This window comes from Xiphophorus hellerii, chromosome 22 (genome assembly GCF_003331165.1).
Source record: "Xiphophorus hellerii strain 12219 chromosome 22, Xiphophorus_hellerii-4.1, whole genome shotgun sequence".
Taxonomy (NCBI): Eukaryota; Metazoa; Chordata; class Actinopteri; order Cyprinodontiformes; family Poeciliidae; genus Xiphophorus; species Xiphophorus hellerii.
In genome coordinates this window covers 5,278,795-5,296,749 of record NC_045693.1, presented here as the reverse complement: position 1 = coordinate 5,296,749, position 17,955 = coordinate 5,278,795, and the positions used below count along the sequence as shown (strand labels likewise).

At 36.3% G+C, this 17,955-nt stretch overlaps 1 protein-coding gene across 1 annotated transcript in view; it reads left to right on the top strand.

Annotated features, from left to right (window-relative positions):
• LOC116713483 (gamma-aminobutyric acid receptor subunit pi) overlaps positions 1–16,560 on the top strand; it is a 65,299-nt gene extending 48,739 nt beyond the window's left edge. Inside the window, exons 4-10 of the mRNA XM_032553660.1 lie at positions 25–92; positions 998–1,215; positions 4,051–4,133; positions 8,735–8,872; positions 9,058–9,210; positions 10,492–10,682; positions 11,312–16,560. Coding sequence (XP_032409551.1) covers positions 25–92; positions 998–1,215; positions 4,051–4,133; positions 8,735–8,872; positions 9,058–9,210; positions 10,492–10,682; positions 11,312–11,677 — 1,217 coding nt within the window. The 3' untranslated portion in view covers positions 11,678–16,560. The remainder of the gene's footprint in view (positions 1–24; positions 93–997; positions 1,216–4,050; positions 4,134–8,734; positions 8,873–9,057; positions 9,211–10,491; positions 10,683–11,311) is intronic.
• Positions 16,561–17,955: the final 1,395 nt, after the last annotated feature.

Sequence of the window (17,955 nt, the reverse complement as noted above, 5' to 3'; positions counted from 1 at the left end):
AATAGTTTTACCTTTGTTTTTAAGATGGTCCTGTGACGGTGGGAATGAGTTTGGACATCGCTAGCATTGACACCATTTCTGAGATTAACATGGTAAGACACTCACTCTATAATGAATACATTAGTTATTTAGTATTACATGCAAACATTTGATGGATTGTTGTGGACATTATTGCTTTGTGTTGTTTCACTGTGTCGTAAATTAAATTAACTGCAATGAACCAACAAAGTGGTGGATCCACCATGCTGGCTTTTTTTAGATTTAAGACTTCAGTAGTTTCTAGGTAGTTATACATTTTGGATTTAAATGCACACTTTTGCATTCAAACCAACTATTACAATGACATTTATGCAAAAATCAAGCAATCAATCAAAATTATATGTGTGGTGATAAAGAAAAACTCATAGAAACATGATGTCTCTCTGGACAACAGAGACTATAACTGAAGACTACCTTCCAACAAGCAACGCTAAGCATAAACCCAGAGCTACAGTGTAATAGTTTACGTTAAAGTGTATATTCATGTGTTGAAATGACCCAGTCTAAGTTCAGACTTACATTGTATTGAAAATATGTTACATGGTTTGAATATGGTTGTTCTAAGATCCAGTCTGACATTGAATTGTTTTGCAAGAAAAAAATAAATTGACCAAATATGCGATAAGTGGGGCTGAATAGATATGGGAACTACAATTTTCAGATTTCCATCTGTTAAATAAAAAAATAAAAGGAAATATTGCATCCTTTACTTTAGTTATGTGAAGTAAACGTGTTCGCACTCAGTCAGTGTTTTGCACAGAAAGTTGGTCTTGTTTTTCAAAAACCCGAGCAGACCTGCTGATTTGAGGCCATGCTGTTAATAATTGTGGCCCCAGGCACAGAGGGCCTCCAGGAACCGATTTCATCCACACAAATCAAGCAGCCAACATGACTGTCAGCCTGTTAATGACATGCCTGTTAAAAGTGTCTGATGAACTTGTTCTCCCAATTCTTGCAGGACTACACGGCCACCATATTTCTCCGCCAGCGCTGGACGGATGAGCGCTTGGTGTTTGAGGGCAACAAGAGCCTGAGCCTCGACGGGCGCCTGGTGGAGCTTCTCTGGGTGCCGGACACTTTTATTGTTGACTCCAAAAAATCCTTCCTGCATGATATCACCGTGGAGAACAGACTGATCCGCATCTTCCCCAATGGGACCGTCCTTTATGCTCTGAGGTGGGCTAACAAAGAAGCATTGTTGGTCATTTGTTTTGTTTCGTTTTTTCCTTCTTCTTCTGCTCCAGCAGATAATAGAAAAGTAGGCCAGGGAATCAAGAAGAAACAGGCTGAGGGAGGAAGCGTGGGCTGAATTTGAGATTATGTGATTGCAACACTGGGAGTTATATCACTCTATTACTCGACTATTGGATTGTCTGAGTCCAGAAGCTCTTGATGTGTGGATAGTGTGAGCATCACCAAGTCCAGTTTGGATGTGTAGCGCAGATATTGTGTTGTATGAATGACAAGCCTTTGGCAGTTTTTGCCATTCTTATTAAATATTCTAAGCCAAGTACATGTTGTACATTTTCCAGTTATATTTGATGTGTGAGTGTCAACACTACATTCATGATGTTCTGAATTGCACTATAGGAGAAAGAAAGTACACCATGTTTCTAATTCTAGAGTCTTATGTATCAAGAAATGCTAAGAAAGCAATCTGATTATTTGAGTTCAACTTTAGATATAAAAAAACACAAAGAATTTTATACTTTGATTAGTGACTATAAACACAAAGGGACTATGAGAAAGCTATTGATCGAAAGATAAGTACAATGTTTATTTTAGGAATTGCTGTGCAGTTCAGTTTAAATCCAATAAGAGCATTTTACTTTTCTTCCTGTATCTTCCTGAAAAGATGCACTTAGTTTCACAAGAAGCTTTTTCCTTTTGTCTTTGTTTAATTCATAATTATACTGAAAACATGCAGTGAATCTTTAGGTACTGGAGGTTAGATTTAAATAAGAATTGTGTTAAAAAGATCATTTTTGTCATGCTCTGATACTTAAACCATGAGAATCATAAAGGGATTAAATTTCTATTTCCCAATACTGCAGATATAGAAATGATCAACAAAATGCAACAGTTCTGACTTCAGTTTTGACTTAGTCATACATGTTATAAATACACAGAAAACAAAAAATGCAAAAGTTGGTTGGCGAGTAGGGGGGCGTGTGTGTGTGTGTGTGTGTGTGCAGGCATGGGGGGCTGGGGGTGTGCGCATGTGTGTGTGTTTGAATGGTTTACCCAGGTCTCTCAACATTATTCCTGCGCACCAAACCTTATCTTCAAAAACAGAAAATGTTAACGTTTCCCGTCAAAGTTTTGATCAGTGTTTTCATTCTTGAGACCCGTGTGCACTGAGGACAAGATGACTCCATTTGAAACCTGATCGATACTCGTCTCCGTCTGGCTTCAGGGGCCATTGCTTTTACACAGGAAACCGTGCTCTCGCTGCACCTCAGTGTGACACAGGGAGTGTTGAGGGAAAAGGAGCTCAGCAGTACCAGCAAAAATGAAACAAGCAAAAAGAAAAAAAGGAAAGAAAAGGAAGTCAGGAGAAGCATGGCAACCTCTGGGGATTCAAGCTGTGAAAGGGGACAGAGCGAGGTGAGAAATGTATGATGCTGGAGGAAAGAGGAAAAAAGGACAGCTGTGCTAAGTGTTCCACTGCTGGCCAGGAGGGAAAGAGCTACAAATGTCAGAGTGGTTGTAGGGAAACTCCCAGCATTTAAATGTGAAGGATTTTAACAAGGCTCTGGGTCCCTTTCTTAGATCATGTATGTCCTTTTATATACTGTGGTAAAATACTGATAAACATTAAGTTAAAGATAAACCAACTTTCATCACAATAAAATCTTATGATGGGACATGGATGATGAAAGTCAAAGTGAAGAATTGATTTGCAGTGGGAATAGCAGAAAGTTTCTTTTAAATCACTGGAGTTTTCACTGATTAATGCCATTATTTACTGGTCAGTCCTTCATTGCAGTAACAGAATTTTGCTCTGAACAACATCTAATATGCATATTATAATCTATTATGCTGAAAAATTATCAGAATAAAAAAGTAGCTTTAAATCTAGATGATGAGTGTTAATAACTTAGAAATATATCAGTAATTTATTGCTATATAAATAGCATCGCCCGTTGTTATAAAAAGCTTGGTCGAGTAACAACTATTAAAATTCTCTTGTCTTCTCCATTTTAAGGCTATTTAGTCTGAGATAATTTGCCTCTCTTTCAGTTTTTCTTAATTATTTTTTTAACCAATTAAAAGTTGCTGAACATCTGGGCCAAATGAAAAAATATACCTTTAAACCATGTGGATCGTTGCAGGGTGTGGCATTAGTGAGTTTCTAAAAAGACAATTACATTTTACTTGGTATTCTAGTTTCACCACTGAATATTTGCGCTGTGAAAGGGAGAATTTTTTTTAACTTTCTGTGTAAGATGATTTAATAAAATATTGATGTATTTTCAGGCTTTTTGCACATTTTTACCTGAGATGCCAGTACATATAGCATATGGCTCTGAATGCAGTTATTTCTGAAAGAAAAGATGAAAAATGAAGGCCTCCAGAAATGATGCGTCATGGCTGCGTTATGTCATCCATCGCAGTGCCTCAACGCCTAATAATTACAGATCTTAGTAGCTGTATAACATCTCTGTGGTAACATATTTATAAATGCCTGAGGAATGCCTAATGTGGCTGATATGACTAATGTGATCTGCTTGTTACTGCTATATAATTAGGATCAATTTGGTGATTTTGTGGGTTTTTTTATTAATGTTTTGTAAAATTACATTGTGCTTTGAATTTTATACATTTTGCTAACATGCCATGGGATTCATTTCTCATTCATTGCATCTCACACTTTTCATGTTCTGTGGTAAGAATGAGAGCCTTTGATGAGTTTATAACTGATTAGTGACACCAACTACCATCCCATCAAAGGTAAATGTAAATATGGATTCCAATAAGGGAAAAAAAACAATTCTCTTTTTTCTTCAGGATCACCACTACTGTGGCATGTAACATGGATCTGACGAAGTACCCCATGGACAAGCAGACCTGCACGTTACAACTAGAGAGCTGTAAGGACACTTCACTCTTTGTTAAGAAAATTTGAGCCATGCTTCTTGAAGCAGGGGCAGAAAGTTGGTGGGTGGGTGTGATTTCAAGTGAATGTGATCAAAACGAGGGATCAAACGCATCACTTTCTCTCATCTTCTACATCGCTTGCAAAAGCAAGTGCAGTCTTTGCCCGTGTGTGTGCAAAAAAACAAAAACAAAAAAGCCCCACTGATGTCACAGTGCATCAGAAACTGGGACATTTTAGGTAAAAATGGAATAATCTGTTGTGTTTGGCAGTGGAACAGCCGACTCCGATTAAAAAAACCCCAAACAAACACAAAGCCAGAGAGTTGTGCTTGAAAATGATCTACTTTGTTAGTGAAGAGTTGCTGAGAAGAAAAAGTACAAGCTACACACTTTCTGTGAAGCTTTAAACTTTAAACTTTGACAGAGTGTAAGGCTTTTATGTTACTTTAACACGGATAAAGCACAAAGAGTGTCTATCCAGCCACACCTTCACTGCCTTGCAGAGGAGTGTGTTCTCACATTTTGTCCTGTTTCAAACACAAACCTCAATGTACTTCACTCAGGCTTTCTGTGACAGACCAAACAAAGAACAACATAATCCTCCGTAAGTGGAACGATCAGTAGACACGGTTTTGAAACTTCTGAAAGTATGGGATGCATTTTTGTATTCAACTCCCCTCTGTGCTGATAGCCTCACATATCATACGGTGCTTCCCCGTCTTCTGCCTTAGAGATAAGGCGAGGAGGGAGCTCAGTGTAGAGCTGCTTCGTTTCTGCACCAAGCATAGCATGGTGCTGTGGGGCTGGTTTGCATAAATTGAAATATGCATAATTTTTAATTTATGCGTGTTGCATGAGGGCCAGAAAGTTGTGTGTTTGTCTCTGAAAACACTTTCTTTCATGTTTTGATGTGAAATAAGCATACCAACGCCAGAACAAAAGCAAAATATGTGTTGCTATCTTTAGTTAGTGAGAGTATTGTTATCTACAGTGAAATGTATCCTGAACCAAACCGGTCTGAAAAGCCACTTTGAGTGGAAGAAGCCATTACTTCAGAAGCAACACGAGAAGCTGGATTAAAGTTTGCCAATGTGCTCAGGTATAAATTATTCTCTTTGGGTGCACCATCATCCATCCTACGATCCAACTTATACAGTTCAAAAAGCAATTCTGCCTCATATTTGTGAAACATCTGTAAACTTCTAAATTTGAAGAAAGTTTTATACTGCAAAAACACAAATTCTTACCAAGTACATTTGGTCTGGTTTGCAATTCAATTACTTTAGTATATGAGAAATAAGACAAAACTAAATTACTAGTAACTTTTAAGCAAGATATAGAAGCTTTGTTTAAGTCAATAATTTCTTAATATTGATGAAAAATTATTAGTTCTAAATGTCTTGTTAGGAGTGAAATAATCTGCCTGTGGAACTGGCACTTTTTTTCAATGTTAAGAAATTATTTACTTAAAACAAGCTCTTAAATCTTGCTGAAAAGTTACTAGCAAGTTAGTTTATTATTTTTCAGGTGTGCAAACATACTTGGTAAAATTTTGCAGAATAACAGTTCTTGGAAAAAAAAAATCTTCCTCTTATTATTCTAGCATTTACCAAAAAATAAAAATAATCAAATATGTTACCCTAACTGATTTATAACAGGAACAGTTTGGTCTAATTATATTTGTCTGTATATTAGATATGTTTTTTTATGTGGGGTCATGAAGTAAAGTAAAGAGTACCTGAAATATAAAAGTTATTATGATTGAAAGAAGGTGTATTCTTTGGTGACATGGTGGATATAATATGTTATACATCTTCCTCCACTTTCTATTCCCAGCTGGCTTTAGATTTTTTTTTTTTTTTCTGTAAAATGACAGCCAGCCAGGCTAGGCTCAGTCTGATCTCTGCCAGAAGACAACCAAAACCTAAGCTCCACACAAAACCTTTACCTCAAGCTCCAGTGCCACTTAGCTGACAGAAAGACATTTAAAGGATAAAGTCAGTTAACCGAGAGGTGAGGGTTCTTCTTCTGGACCTTCAATAATTCTTGGCTAAATATCTTTTTCTTATCTTTTCCTCCCTCCTCTCAATTCTGTTTCTATCCCTTCCTGATATTCAGTTTCTTTTCTGTATTACATCCTGTCCTCCTCTAGCTGTCCCGGTGTCTCTTTATGAAAATGTATATCCAAGGATTTATTTCTTTTAAAGCCGTGCCAGAATTGGATCCTCTGCGCAGGAGGAGGCTTTAAAGGCAGAGCTGTTGTGGGAGTGTGTGGGGTGTTTAAATTAGGATGCAGTAAAATATTTAGTGCTTCTTGGCAGCGACAGACATAAAAAAAAGTGCCATTCTTTTGTAGTGCTTGAAATAAAATGTCGGTGCTGGATGGCACCTTTTGCAAAGTCTTTTGTTAGAATGTGGAACTGAGGGGCTGACTTTTCCACGCCAACGTTTAACTTCCTGTGTCGTGCCAATGCTGCAGGTCAAAAAACGGATCAGTTCTTCCTATAAGAATCACGGTTAGCGACAAAACTGGGATTTGTTGAAGGCATCAAAGTCAACCGTATCCCACATTTAACTGCTTATCAGGGTTCATGGGATCAATCCATGACTTTGGGTTAAGTGAGGTGAAGACTCTAGCAACACTTGAAATACTGAGGAACCAAGTTTATTAACGGACCAACTGGTTTCAGCTTCATCTTTTTATATGGGTTAGTACAGGGTGAATGGTGAGAAATGAAGCATAATTTCTGACAGGAGATGACAGGGGTTCAAACTACAATTCTTATTCTCTTACTCCCTCTGCAGATACATTTGGAAAATGCATCTGAGACTTTTAACCTCATTAAATAAGCAAGTCTGGCTTTTAGAACTGAAAATCAACCACATGATGATTCCTATATCCTTACAATATTAGACGTATATGCTGCTACAGTAAACTCTTTCACACGACTGTGTTCTCTTTGATCATCTGATTTTTTCAGGCCTCCTTTGAACAATAATTAATTGGGTTATCTCAGTTCTCCAGTGCGCTGTGTTATATGTATGGCTTGTCTTTTTGTGTTATGCTACGAGGTAAGAGTGATTCTCCTCACCAGAATCTTGTCGCACTCTTTTGCTATCTTCTTTGATTAAGTGAAGGAACAGAAGTACAGTCACTTGCATACGCATAATTTTTAACGTTTTCACACTCTGTCACATTACAACCACAAACTCCAATGCTTGTATGTTATTTAAATTTAAGGAAAGATATCACAGGAAAGATGTAATTCACAATTGTAAAGTAGAAGAAAAAGTGCACATTATTTTTAAAGAACTAAAAAAAAAAAAAAAAAAATCTGAAAAGTGTGGCATGCATGTGTATTCTATACCCCATGATTCAGTGCTTGCAGAACCATATTAAGGGGTATTTCTGTGCTCTGCATTTCTAGAGACTAAACTTTTTTCCTACTTGTCTTTACAAAAAAGATTAAACTGAGTCAGATTGGAACCAGTGTCGCAATAATTTGCAGTCACATTTTGGTCTGAACTTTGGCTAGGACATTCTGAAACATGAATAACCTTTCATCTAAATCATTCCAGTGTAGTTCTGGTTGCATGTTTAGGTTTATTGAAATATAAACTTCCACCTGACCTGCTGCTAATGTAAGATACGATGTTGCTTTAAAAGTAAAAAAAAAACAAACACACCTATCTTCTTCTTTCCACTTCACACTTTGTGTTATCCTGTTACATAGCTTCCAATAAATCCAGTTGTAATGTGACAAAATGGCTTGATGGGTCTCCGTCACATGGCTGATCACTTGCATGAAATTCTGCGACAAAAACAAAACTCTTGGTATTGATGATACATTTTTAGACAAACTGATGGGAGAGAGAGGATGCAATTGACAGAAGGCAAATGAAAACATTTAAGCACCAATTAAGTATGTTTAGAACTCTTATAGATTCACTTTTAAATGTTAAATTGAGGTCTGGTGTTTTAGCACTTCATTTTGCTTCCCTCGAACGTCTTTCTTGTTGCAGATATTTAGCATTATGCCCAGTTTACCAGGCCCCCACTGTGAAGCTCCATTCCTAAACAACCGAGTCTTAATAAGATCAGAACATTGCACAGCTATTAGCCTTTAACATTTCCTGCTGTTTCTCTCATTGAAACTTCAGACTTTAGCAAAGGAAACATCAGTTATTCTGTTGCTATAAAATCCACAGCTGTAGCACTGATTTGGTGCTCATGTGTGCATGTTTATGGGTTTGTTCCACATTTCAAAAGGAACTCCAGTTATTTAGGTGCAAATAAACACATTCTTTCACATTACAAAGTGCAAACTAACTTATTTATTTATTTATTTATTTATTTATTTATTTATGTGAATTTGTGGAACAAGTCATCAGATAGGAAAGGAAAGAGACATTCGATGATGTAATATTCCAGCTCATACATAACAACACAGAAACACATCACACATTGTAGCCAAAGAGATTAGCAATAACGTCATAAAACAAAGAATAAAAACAAAGGATTAAAACTTGGTCTGACTACATTCTATAGACACAAACTTAAAAGAAAAGATTTCATCTCTTTACTCTTTTTCAGGGGGCTACAACATCAACGACGTCATGTTTTACTGGACCCGAGGAAATGAGTCGGTCAGTGGCTTAGACACCCTCCAACTGGCTCAGTACACCGTAGAGGACCACTACACATCTGCCTCAGAAGCTGTCTATGAAACAGGTGAGAATGAAGACTAAATATTTGACTTGAGTTTGGCTTAAAAGAAGTGCCTTATCTTTGAATATTTAGAATTGTACCATTTAGGTAAATTTATGCCACTTCTGCTAAACTCAACTGTGCTGGAAATTGGCATCTACATTTTTTCTTTTATTCTTATTTCTTAATTTTTCTCTCTTCCCTTGAAGGCCGTTACCCGAGGCTGGTTTTCCACTTCGAGCTGAAGAGGAGCATTCTGTATTTCATCCTGGAGACTTATGTCCCCTCCAGCTTGCTGGTGGTCCTCTCATGGGTGTCCTTCTGGATTTCCTTATCCTCTGTTCCAGCTCGAATTTGCATAGGTATTCATCAGTTTGCTATAGTGCATCAAATCTGACTCAAGAATATTTTTCTATTACTTGGTTTAGGTTTTGATCTCAAAAATCTTTCTAAATTGATTTTGTTTGAGCTAAGCAGTGAACTTCCAACCCTGAAACCCACCTGACTGCACTCATTCTAACCTTTAAAAACTGCCAGAATATTAATCATTGAAGCACATGACAGTTAGCTCAATTTTTCATGATGTCTGTATTTGGTCCTCGTTCCCTGTGAATCATTGGTATTATTTTTTAGAGAATCTCATTAGATTTTTTTTTTTACTCTAGTCTTGTTATTTGAAATTTTACGGCCATGTAAAAAATAAACTTTACACAAATAAAGTTTATTTATTTATTTTTAGTTTTTTGTCTCGTTGGTGTTATTGAACATGATCCAGATGAACAGCTGAAGGTTGGGGAAGTGGGATGGCGCCATCACAATCAAGCCAGTTTTCAATCCATCTTGCTTGTTTGCTATAATGAGCTAAATTATCTGTTTAATGTTTTATCCACTGACCACCTTAATTCTCTTTAACACTTTGTAAATTGTCCAAATTGCAGAGTTTAGAAAATTAAACTATAATTACCATAATCCTCTCATGATTGAGTGTTGACTAGACACTGTAGAATATCTCTATGCAATCTTGAGAAAATGTCTTAGAACTGCTAAACACCAGATGAATTTTTCTAGATGCCATCGCTTTTTGCCACTCCGTCATTAACATTTCGTCAGTATTTATATATAATTAAAATTTTGAGATTAAACTTTTATAAATGAATTTGAGTTTACTTATTCAGGAACATTAACTGCATAAAACTCCATTGTACCAGATTTAGCCCCTGGCTTTTTTTTTCTTACATTTGACTAAAACCTTTACATTGCTGGTGTTAAATGTTTTGCATATTTTAAAAAGAGAAACCACACACCAGTAGATTGCGCCTTTCCAGGATTTTTTTTTCATGAAACGCAAAGTCTAGACTAGAGCAAAACAGAAAAAAGCATTGTGTAGACATTTTCCTAAACAAATCTATACTCGTTGCTTTTAGAATAAATCTATAAGGTAACAAATGTGGAAAGAGGACAGTTAATACTTTCAGATGCAATACTAAGTGGTTTTCAGAAATGTTCAGACCAACGTTTTAGTCATTGAAAGTGAATTTATTTATTTTTGGCTGTTAGAATTTTTGGGGTTTGAATCAGTCATTGAACAACAACATGTTTATCACATATCTCTATAGACCAATGCTGAGTTTATTGTTTGACAGGAGTGACCACAGTCCTGACTATGACCACGCTGATGATGGGAGCCCGGACATCGCTGCCCAATGCCAACTGCTTCATCAAGGCCATTGATGTCTACTTGGGAATCTGCTTTAGCTTCATCTTTGGAGCTCTTATTGAGTACGCCGTGGCCCACTTCTGCACTCTAACTCATGCTGATGCTCACATGTTGATGGTGAGACTCTGCTATATATTTAAAAGCATTGTTGTTAATATTCAATATCATACAACACCGTCTGCAATTATTGGCACTCCTGGAAAAGAGACTAAAAAATAAAAAATAATATTTCAAGTATTTAAATAGTAGTGAAAAAGATATCTCATATTAAACAATAATTGGGACAAAATTAAAATAGCAATAACTTATGGAGCCTTTGCTGTTTCTTTTTGCTCAGTCTTTCGACATCATCTGTACTGGAAACTTATGCTCTTGTATTTTCAGCTCATCACATGTTTTCAGCTCACCATCATCTCAGGCGTCTGAGATGATGTGGAAAAATCATAATTGGTGATTGGCCCAACTGGACGGTGATTTGCTCAGAAACTATCTTAATCTGACTTTACCAAAGCATTTAGGAAGTTCAGGAAATATTCTTTTTGTTGTATGTTTGAAAGGTTAAAAGGTTTTTTATACATCTTTACTGTGCCAATAAATGTGAAGGATGGTGTAACTCTCATCATCCTAGTCATTGTGTTTGCCGTAATGATTATCATCTTCGTTGTAATAATCATGTTTATGAACCGTCCAACCGCTTATCAAGTTTCTAATCCGTCTTGTGTTTCCATCTGACCTTTGTCCTGCAGTATGGCCACCACATGTACGACATGGACGACGAAATGAACGGCATCGTCACCACCATTTCCACTCACGCCAACAGAGCCAAGAGACGCAAGGAGCCCGCCGTCACTTCCCCGCCGGCTCCTGCCTCGGCAGAACTCAGCGTCAGCCCCTCCAGTCCTTCAGGCAGTGAGCCCAAGCCTGAAGTGTCCCCTCCAGAACCCACCAACTGGTGCCTCACCACTCTTGCCACACTGCGCAAAATCCTCCGCTTTATAAGCTGCTGTCACATCGAGAACCCCCACCACATAGACAACTACTCCCGAGTTACGTTCCCCCTTTCTTTCGTCTTTGTCAACCTACTCTACTGGACATATTATCTGTACTTCTAGTATTGGCTTTAGAGCGGCAGTGTGTCTCTGAGAGTGTAAGGCAAAGACTGTATGTAGACAAGAAGTGTATTTTACTGTATGTATGTACAGAAAGCATTAACAAGGTGTGTTCTGAGATGGGTTTATACCGTCTCTACATTTGGTTTCATAAGCAAAGTAGCAAACTCGAATGAGACCATTGTTTTTATTTATCTATTTATTTATTTAGTTATTTAATTAATAAAGGTAGAATTGCAGCTTCATTTTGAATAATAAAACAGGTGCATCTCAGTAAATTAGAATATTATTGATAGTTGAAATAGCAGTCCGGTGAAAAGTATCCCCATTTTTACAATATAAATGCTCAATAATTGGTTGCTGCTCGGCACGGCATGGAAACTCGTTCTCTTAATGACATCCTTTAACTACTCTGATTGTTGGCTCTGGTGTCGTTTGTCTTCTTCTTGACAATACTTCATAGATTCTGTATTAGGATTACGTTAGGATAGTTTGCTGGAAATCTAAATAAGGATCTCCATATTGTTTGTCATCAGAGGGAAGCATAAGGAGCTCTAAATGTTGGTTGTTGCTCTGAAGGCTTGGTAAAACAGGGTGGAACAACACCGGCAGATGTTATTTTTTCCAAAATCAGTGAAATTTCCACAGTCAGTTTTATGAAGAGCTCCGCTAAAAAAACCCGGCTGCACCTTTACTTTTTTCCTTCCACACAACTTTCCAGTAAAATACTAACATACAAAACTCAACCAACGTGATAATAGCAAATTTTTATTTCTTGCAAATTAGAAGTCTTTGCCTTGATTGTCAAGGCTGATATTTTTTAGATTCTAGCTATGTTTTCTGTGATTGGTCTGATGTAATATTCAAATTTCTGCAAAATTAAATTTGGAGTTTTTATTAGCTGTAATCAAAATGAACAGAAATGACTAGAAATATACCACTGCATGTAGTAACATTATATTACGTACAGGTTTTTAATGATATTTTAATTTACTTAGATTCACCAGTATACTTTTCATTCCTGTTTTTCTAAATAAATCAGTTATTTTGCTAAAAAGAAACGACCAGCTTTAATCAGAGAACATAGGGTCTGAACAGTTCTACCAATTGAAAAGCAGGAAAAGCTATTGCATTATTTCTACTTGAGATATATTCATTTTAAGATGGAGCTGTGATTTAAGGCTTGGTGACAGATTTCACAAGGGCTGTTATGTGAGAGCAAATTCCCACAGCACTTTGATTTTCTGCTGTGATGGACTGATCATCGATATTTTATAACTTCATCTTCTATTTTCTGGAACATTTAGGAGGAAGTCGAGAAAAAAAACAAATGGCAGCTGTGAGGTGAAAAAGACCCATCATAGAGTGTGTTAAAAAGAAAAAAACTCTAAACCTTTCTCCAAATGGATGATCACTCCTGCCAGAGCTGGAAAAATCTTTTTCTCTGTCACTCTGTGAGTTGCTTTTTTTAAAACTAAGTAGTAAGGTTCTGTTTGCTTGCATTTTTTGTTTTTTATTGAGAATATGAATATATATAGTGGCCTTTAATCATTTATAAACCAATTTTATTACAGTAATCATTATATGAGTCTGAAGCCCCCTGTATCCACTCCCTATTAAGAAATTGCACATTCTGAATTTTATGAACACAGTACATGTTATTAAATAACACAAAACATAAAAAGAAACTGTAAAAAATGGTCCATCCTAAAATACCAGAGGTATAAAGAAATTATGTGCCATAAATGGTAAATAAATATGCCAAACTTAAAAAAGACACCAGCTTCATATACAAATGGTACAGGATTTTTCTGGATTTTTTTTAAAAGTCTGTCTCTCACAATACAGACCTCTCCATTCTTTGAAAGTGGAAAAATGTTAAAAAATGGAGCCGTCTCAAATACTTTTCCTCTCACTGTATATATCAAACCATTTCCGAAGTAGTATCTAAGTATCAAAAATGGGTTTTTTGGGGGGATATTTAATTATCATAGAACATATTATTATCAACACTGCCTGCTCATGTGATGTTGTGGTAAATTACAATCTTGTCTCCTGAGACTCGCCTTAAATTTAACTAAATTTCCCCACTGAGGGGGAAAAGGAAACATTATTCTCTTCTTAATCAACTCTGTGGTATGAAATAAACCTGACAAAGACAGAAAAACAAATCATTATCACCATATCATAAACTCTGGATGTAGATAGTTAAGCTTTTATTAATTCACACTGTGGTGTCAATGCCCACAGAGCAGGGGTAACAGATTAGACATGTGGATGTGCAGGACTGCCACACTTTAAAGTACAGTGAGATAGTGAGCGATACATTATTTATGCAGTATTTCTCTCTGTGGCTTCAGCAATTGTTTCTCAGTAGTAGTATCCAAGCTTTGCGGAATGGGAATGAAATGGCCAAAATAAATAAAGAGGATGGAAGCCTCTGTGCACTGTGAAAACGAAAACAAAACAGCATGGCATTTCTTGGTTTTCATGATTCAACTTTTACAAAGAAGGGAGAAATCCCATCCCAGTAAATGCTAACATAACCATGATGGGGCAGCAAGTGGCTATAATGTCTTTATTACATTTTAAAAGCCATAAAAAGCATTCTAAGTGTAGCCAGTGATTGTGTTTTTGCAGCAACTTCACATAAAAAAACAATAGGAAACCACTGTGTCCACTGAACACACATTGAAGTGTAATGATGACAAGGTCAGAACAAAATATAGGACAAAAGTACACCCTTCAGGCATAACATTTTTGTCACTGTGTGCCCACAGTTGATGTGTTTCAAAGAGGAAAATGGGCAAACATTAGGATTTGAGTTTATAGTGGCCTTGTGACTGGGTTAGAGCATCCAATAACCCTGTCTGCAGTGGTCAGTCTCTATTTAAAGTGGTTCAAGGAAGGAGAAGTTGTGACTCTGTGACAGGGTCATTCATGTACAGGCTGTCCTCTGGATAGACTGGATCTATCCAACAGAAAAGCCACTGCTGACCAAATTGCAGATTAATTTAATACTAGTTCTGATAGAAGGGGGAAAGAATACACAGACCCTCATAGTGTGTTGCCCTGCTGACTCCTGTTCAGTGCAGAAATAACCAACAATCTGATGAATTAAATTGTCTTTCACAATCCATGAATGGCCAGGCGAACGTGCGTTGGCTATCTGGGGAACACAAAGCACCAGGAAGCGCTACAAAAAGAAGGCAAGTCGCATTAGCATGATAATGACAATGTTATGCTGCAAAATGTCTCCGCAGATGTTACTTTGACTTTGACGCCACCTACCCAAGCATTGTTATAGATCATGTACACCCATTTATGGAAGCAGTGCAGTTGTCTGAATGTACCTTCTTTGTTTGAGGAACACAACAGCGTGTTTGAGGTGTTGACTTGGCCTTCAAATCTCCCAAATCTAAATCCATTGGACTGACATGAACCCATAAAGTTTCAGCTAACAGGACTTAGAGGACATGCTTCTAACATTTTACAAGATGCTGCAGACCTTCAGCGTTGTAGAGCAGCCCAAGCCTCAACGAGTCAACAGTATTTGGCTGGTGATCACAATGATATGCTTGATCTTGTTCTCTTTGAAAGAAGAACAATTTTATAATTCTGTTAGGGAGCATAAAATATAATATATTTTTTTTAACTTTAACTTCGTTTACTTTTGAAATTTATCTTTGGGCTTTCAGTTTTCCCTCTGACTAAGTTATAAGTTATATAAGTGACCTCCACCACATTATAATCTGGACAACAGGTGTAAAATATACCCGATTTCACAATGCCTTGGTTTGTTTGCTCACAGGAATTTGAGCCAAAGAAGATGCTTTCATTATTCTTAGTTTTCCCTTTAGTGTCAAATGCTTAAAGTGCTTTGCTGAAAAGAATCTACCATGATTGTTTTTGTCACTAGAGAATACATAAACTGCGTGTTGTAGGCGAGCAGATGAAAACAACAACAGTCAGACCACAGGAGTCAGCTGAACTAAAGAGATGCATGTTTATTTATTGCCGTTTACTCAGTATTACTGTGAAAAACTCAAAGTTGGTGAATTAAAACCACAGTTCATTTTTAAAGAACTAATTTTGGGTTTGTCAAAAGGAGAGCTAAACAGTCAATGTACAGTAATGACCTGCTTTAGCTCCATGGTTTTCACTGTCTGCCGTCTACAGACAAACATTTCAATTATTTCTTCTGCCTGATGTTCTATGAAAAATAGGATCTTTTTAGTTTGTATTTTCCTTTCTGCATGGTTTTAGGTGTACCTTTTTTCCTTCTACATTCTTTTATTTTGTCTAACACACAGAATTGGTCACTGTAAAAAGCTAATTGTGAGGACTGGGTTCGTAGAAAGCTCATCACCAAACATGAGATTTAAAATTTTGAAAATTAAAATTTTCAGACCCTTCCACCAAACTGTGAGTGACATCTTCTCTGTGGATGTTGGAAAACATTTACTTTTTATATTTAATATCATCATTATTACTTTGCTAAGCTAGTTAAGCTTAACATATGCATGTAAATGTGGAACCAAAGAGCCACAACACCGAGAACACCGATCCAGTCATATTTTAAAAACACACTGAATGAACATTGTTTTGGACATTGAATGCTGAAGGACGTCAGTGGGACATTGGAGGGATATATTTAAAGGATAATGGAAAATAGAGACCTTTCATCCTCCAGTGTGGGGGATCTGTCAGTTATAAACTATCAACTGAGAGGACAACTTTACTTTACGGGACATTTTCTTGTCAAATGTATTTATACACAATAGTAACATCCAGTTGCTCTATCTACTGTAAATAAACAATACCACTATGCATGTTTATCTGGTGTATGAATGTGAATAATAGCAATAAAAAGGTTTAATGTGGTATTTGTTGATGCGTTGCCAATTTTGTTTGAAGGTGTTTAAGAAGCTTTTCATCACCTGACAGGAGTCCTAAGAGCTGAAGAACCGACTTATCCTTCAAAAAGGATGAAGATACAGCTTGTAATTTTAATAAAGGAACATTAAAAGACTGGTAATAATCATTACTATTTTGTTAATACTTTTATCAATGAGGAGATAAAAAAAGAAAATACTTTATTGTGCATATCTGTTTAGAAAGGAATAAAAACTGAATGGATACTTAGTTCTAATTCTCAAGCAATGCTCCAAATTGACCACAGATCCTGATGAGGTGAAAGAACAATAGTTAAACAAGTGATCATAAGGCCTCTGTGATACATTTTTTGTTTTTTCTGAATATCGCTCGATTCCAAATGCAAAGTGAGGAAGTGTCAGTACATTCCATCCCATGCTAGGAGAGACAAACACTGTTGCTAGTCTCAAAGTAACCACTGGGCAAACAGACTGACTGGTGGAAATGATTTCTACTTGGGGAGAGATGGAGAAAATTAAAAATGACAAATTGAGCAGCTGCCTCTGACACATTATGGGCCCTTTGTCTTCCTGTGCTGATTGGACGGTTGTATGCTGGAAGCAAATGAACAAAATGTGGTTCCGAAACATTAAATTCCTAATCATTCTCTCTCTTTCCTTCTTTTTCCTCTTCCTCAAAATGATGTTAGGTGTTAGAGCTCAGAATATTAGGTTATAAAATCTGTTCTTTAAAACTATGAGAGATCCTTAACCTTGTGATTAAACTTTTAATCAGTTGAGATAATAATTTGAAACCTCGATTCACTTTTCATAAAACTTTCTCTTTATCTCTGTTTTATCGTGTTTTAGGCCTTTTCTGTCAGAAATTATTTGTACAAACAATATTAAAATAAATATAATCCTTGATTATACTATTAATTCCTCTTGTTCTGTCTTTATTATACATGCATGAAGTGTCATTTCTTTTAGCAATACTAAATAAATCATAATTTCATGCATTCATCTCCTAAAGCAGCTTGTCCTTGCAGGGTTGTGTGCAAGTTAGCTTGAAAGAGTAATTAGTTAAAAATTACTGATTACTTCCCTCAAGAAAATGATCTGGTTACTTTACTAATTATTAATTTGCTAAAGTAATTAGTTATTTAATTACTCAATAAACAAGTTATGCACAACCTGAATGTACTTTTCAGCCTTAATCTATTCTTTCTACATATTCAATCATTTACAATATAATCAAATTAAATCGTCTCTTTTTAAAACTTGATTTGTTTCATTCTTTTAACTTTATGCGCAATGCATCACCAAAAATTCTTTTAGAACAATGTTGTTAAATATTTAAAACAATTATCTACGTATTGCACTATATTTTAAGAAAATCCTGTCTTT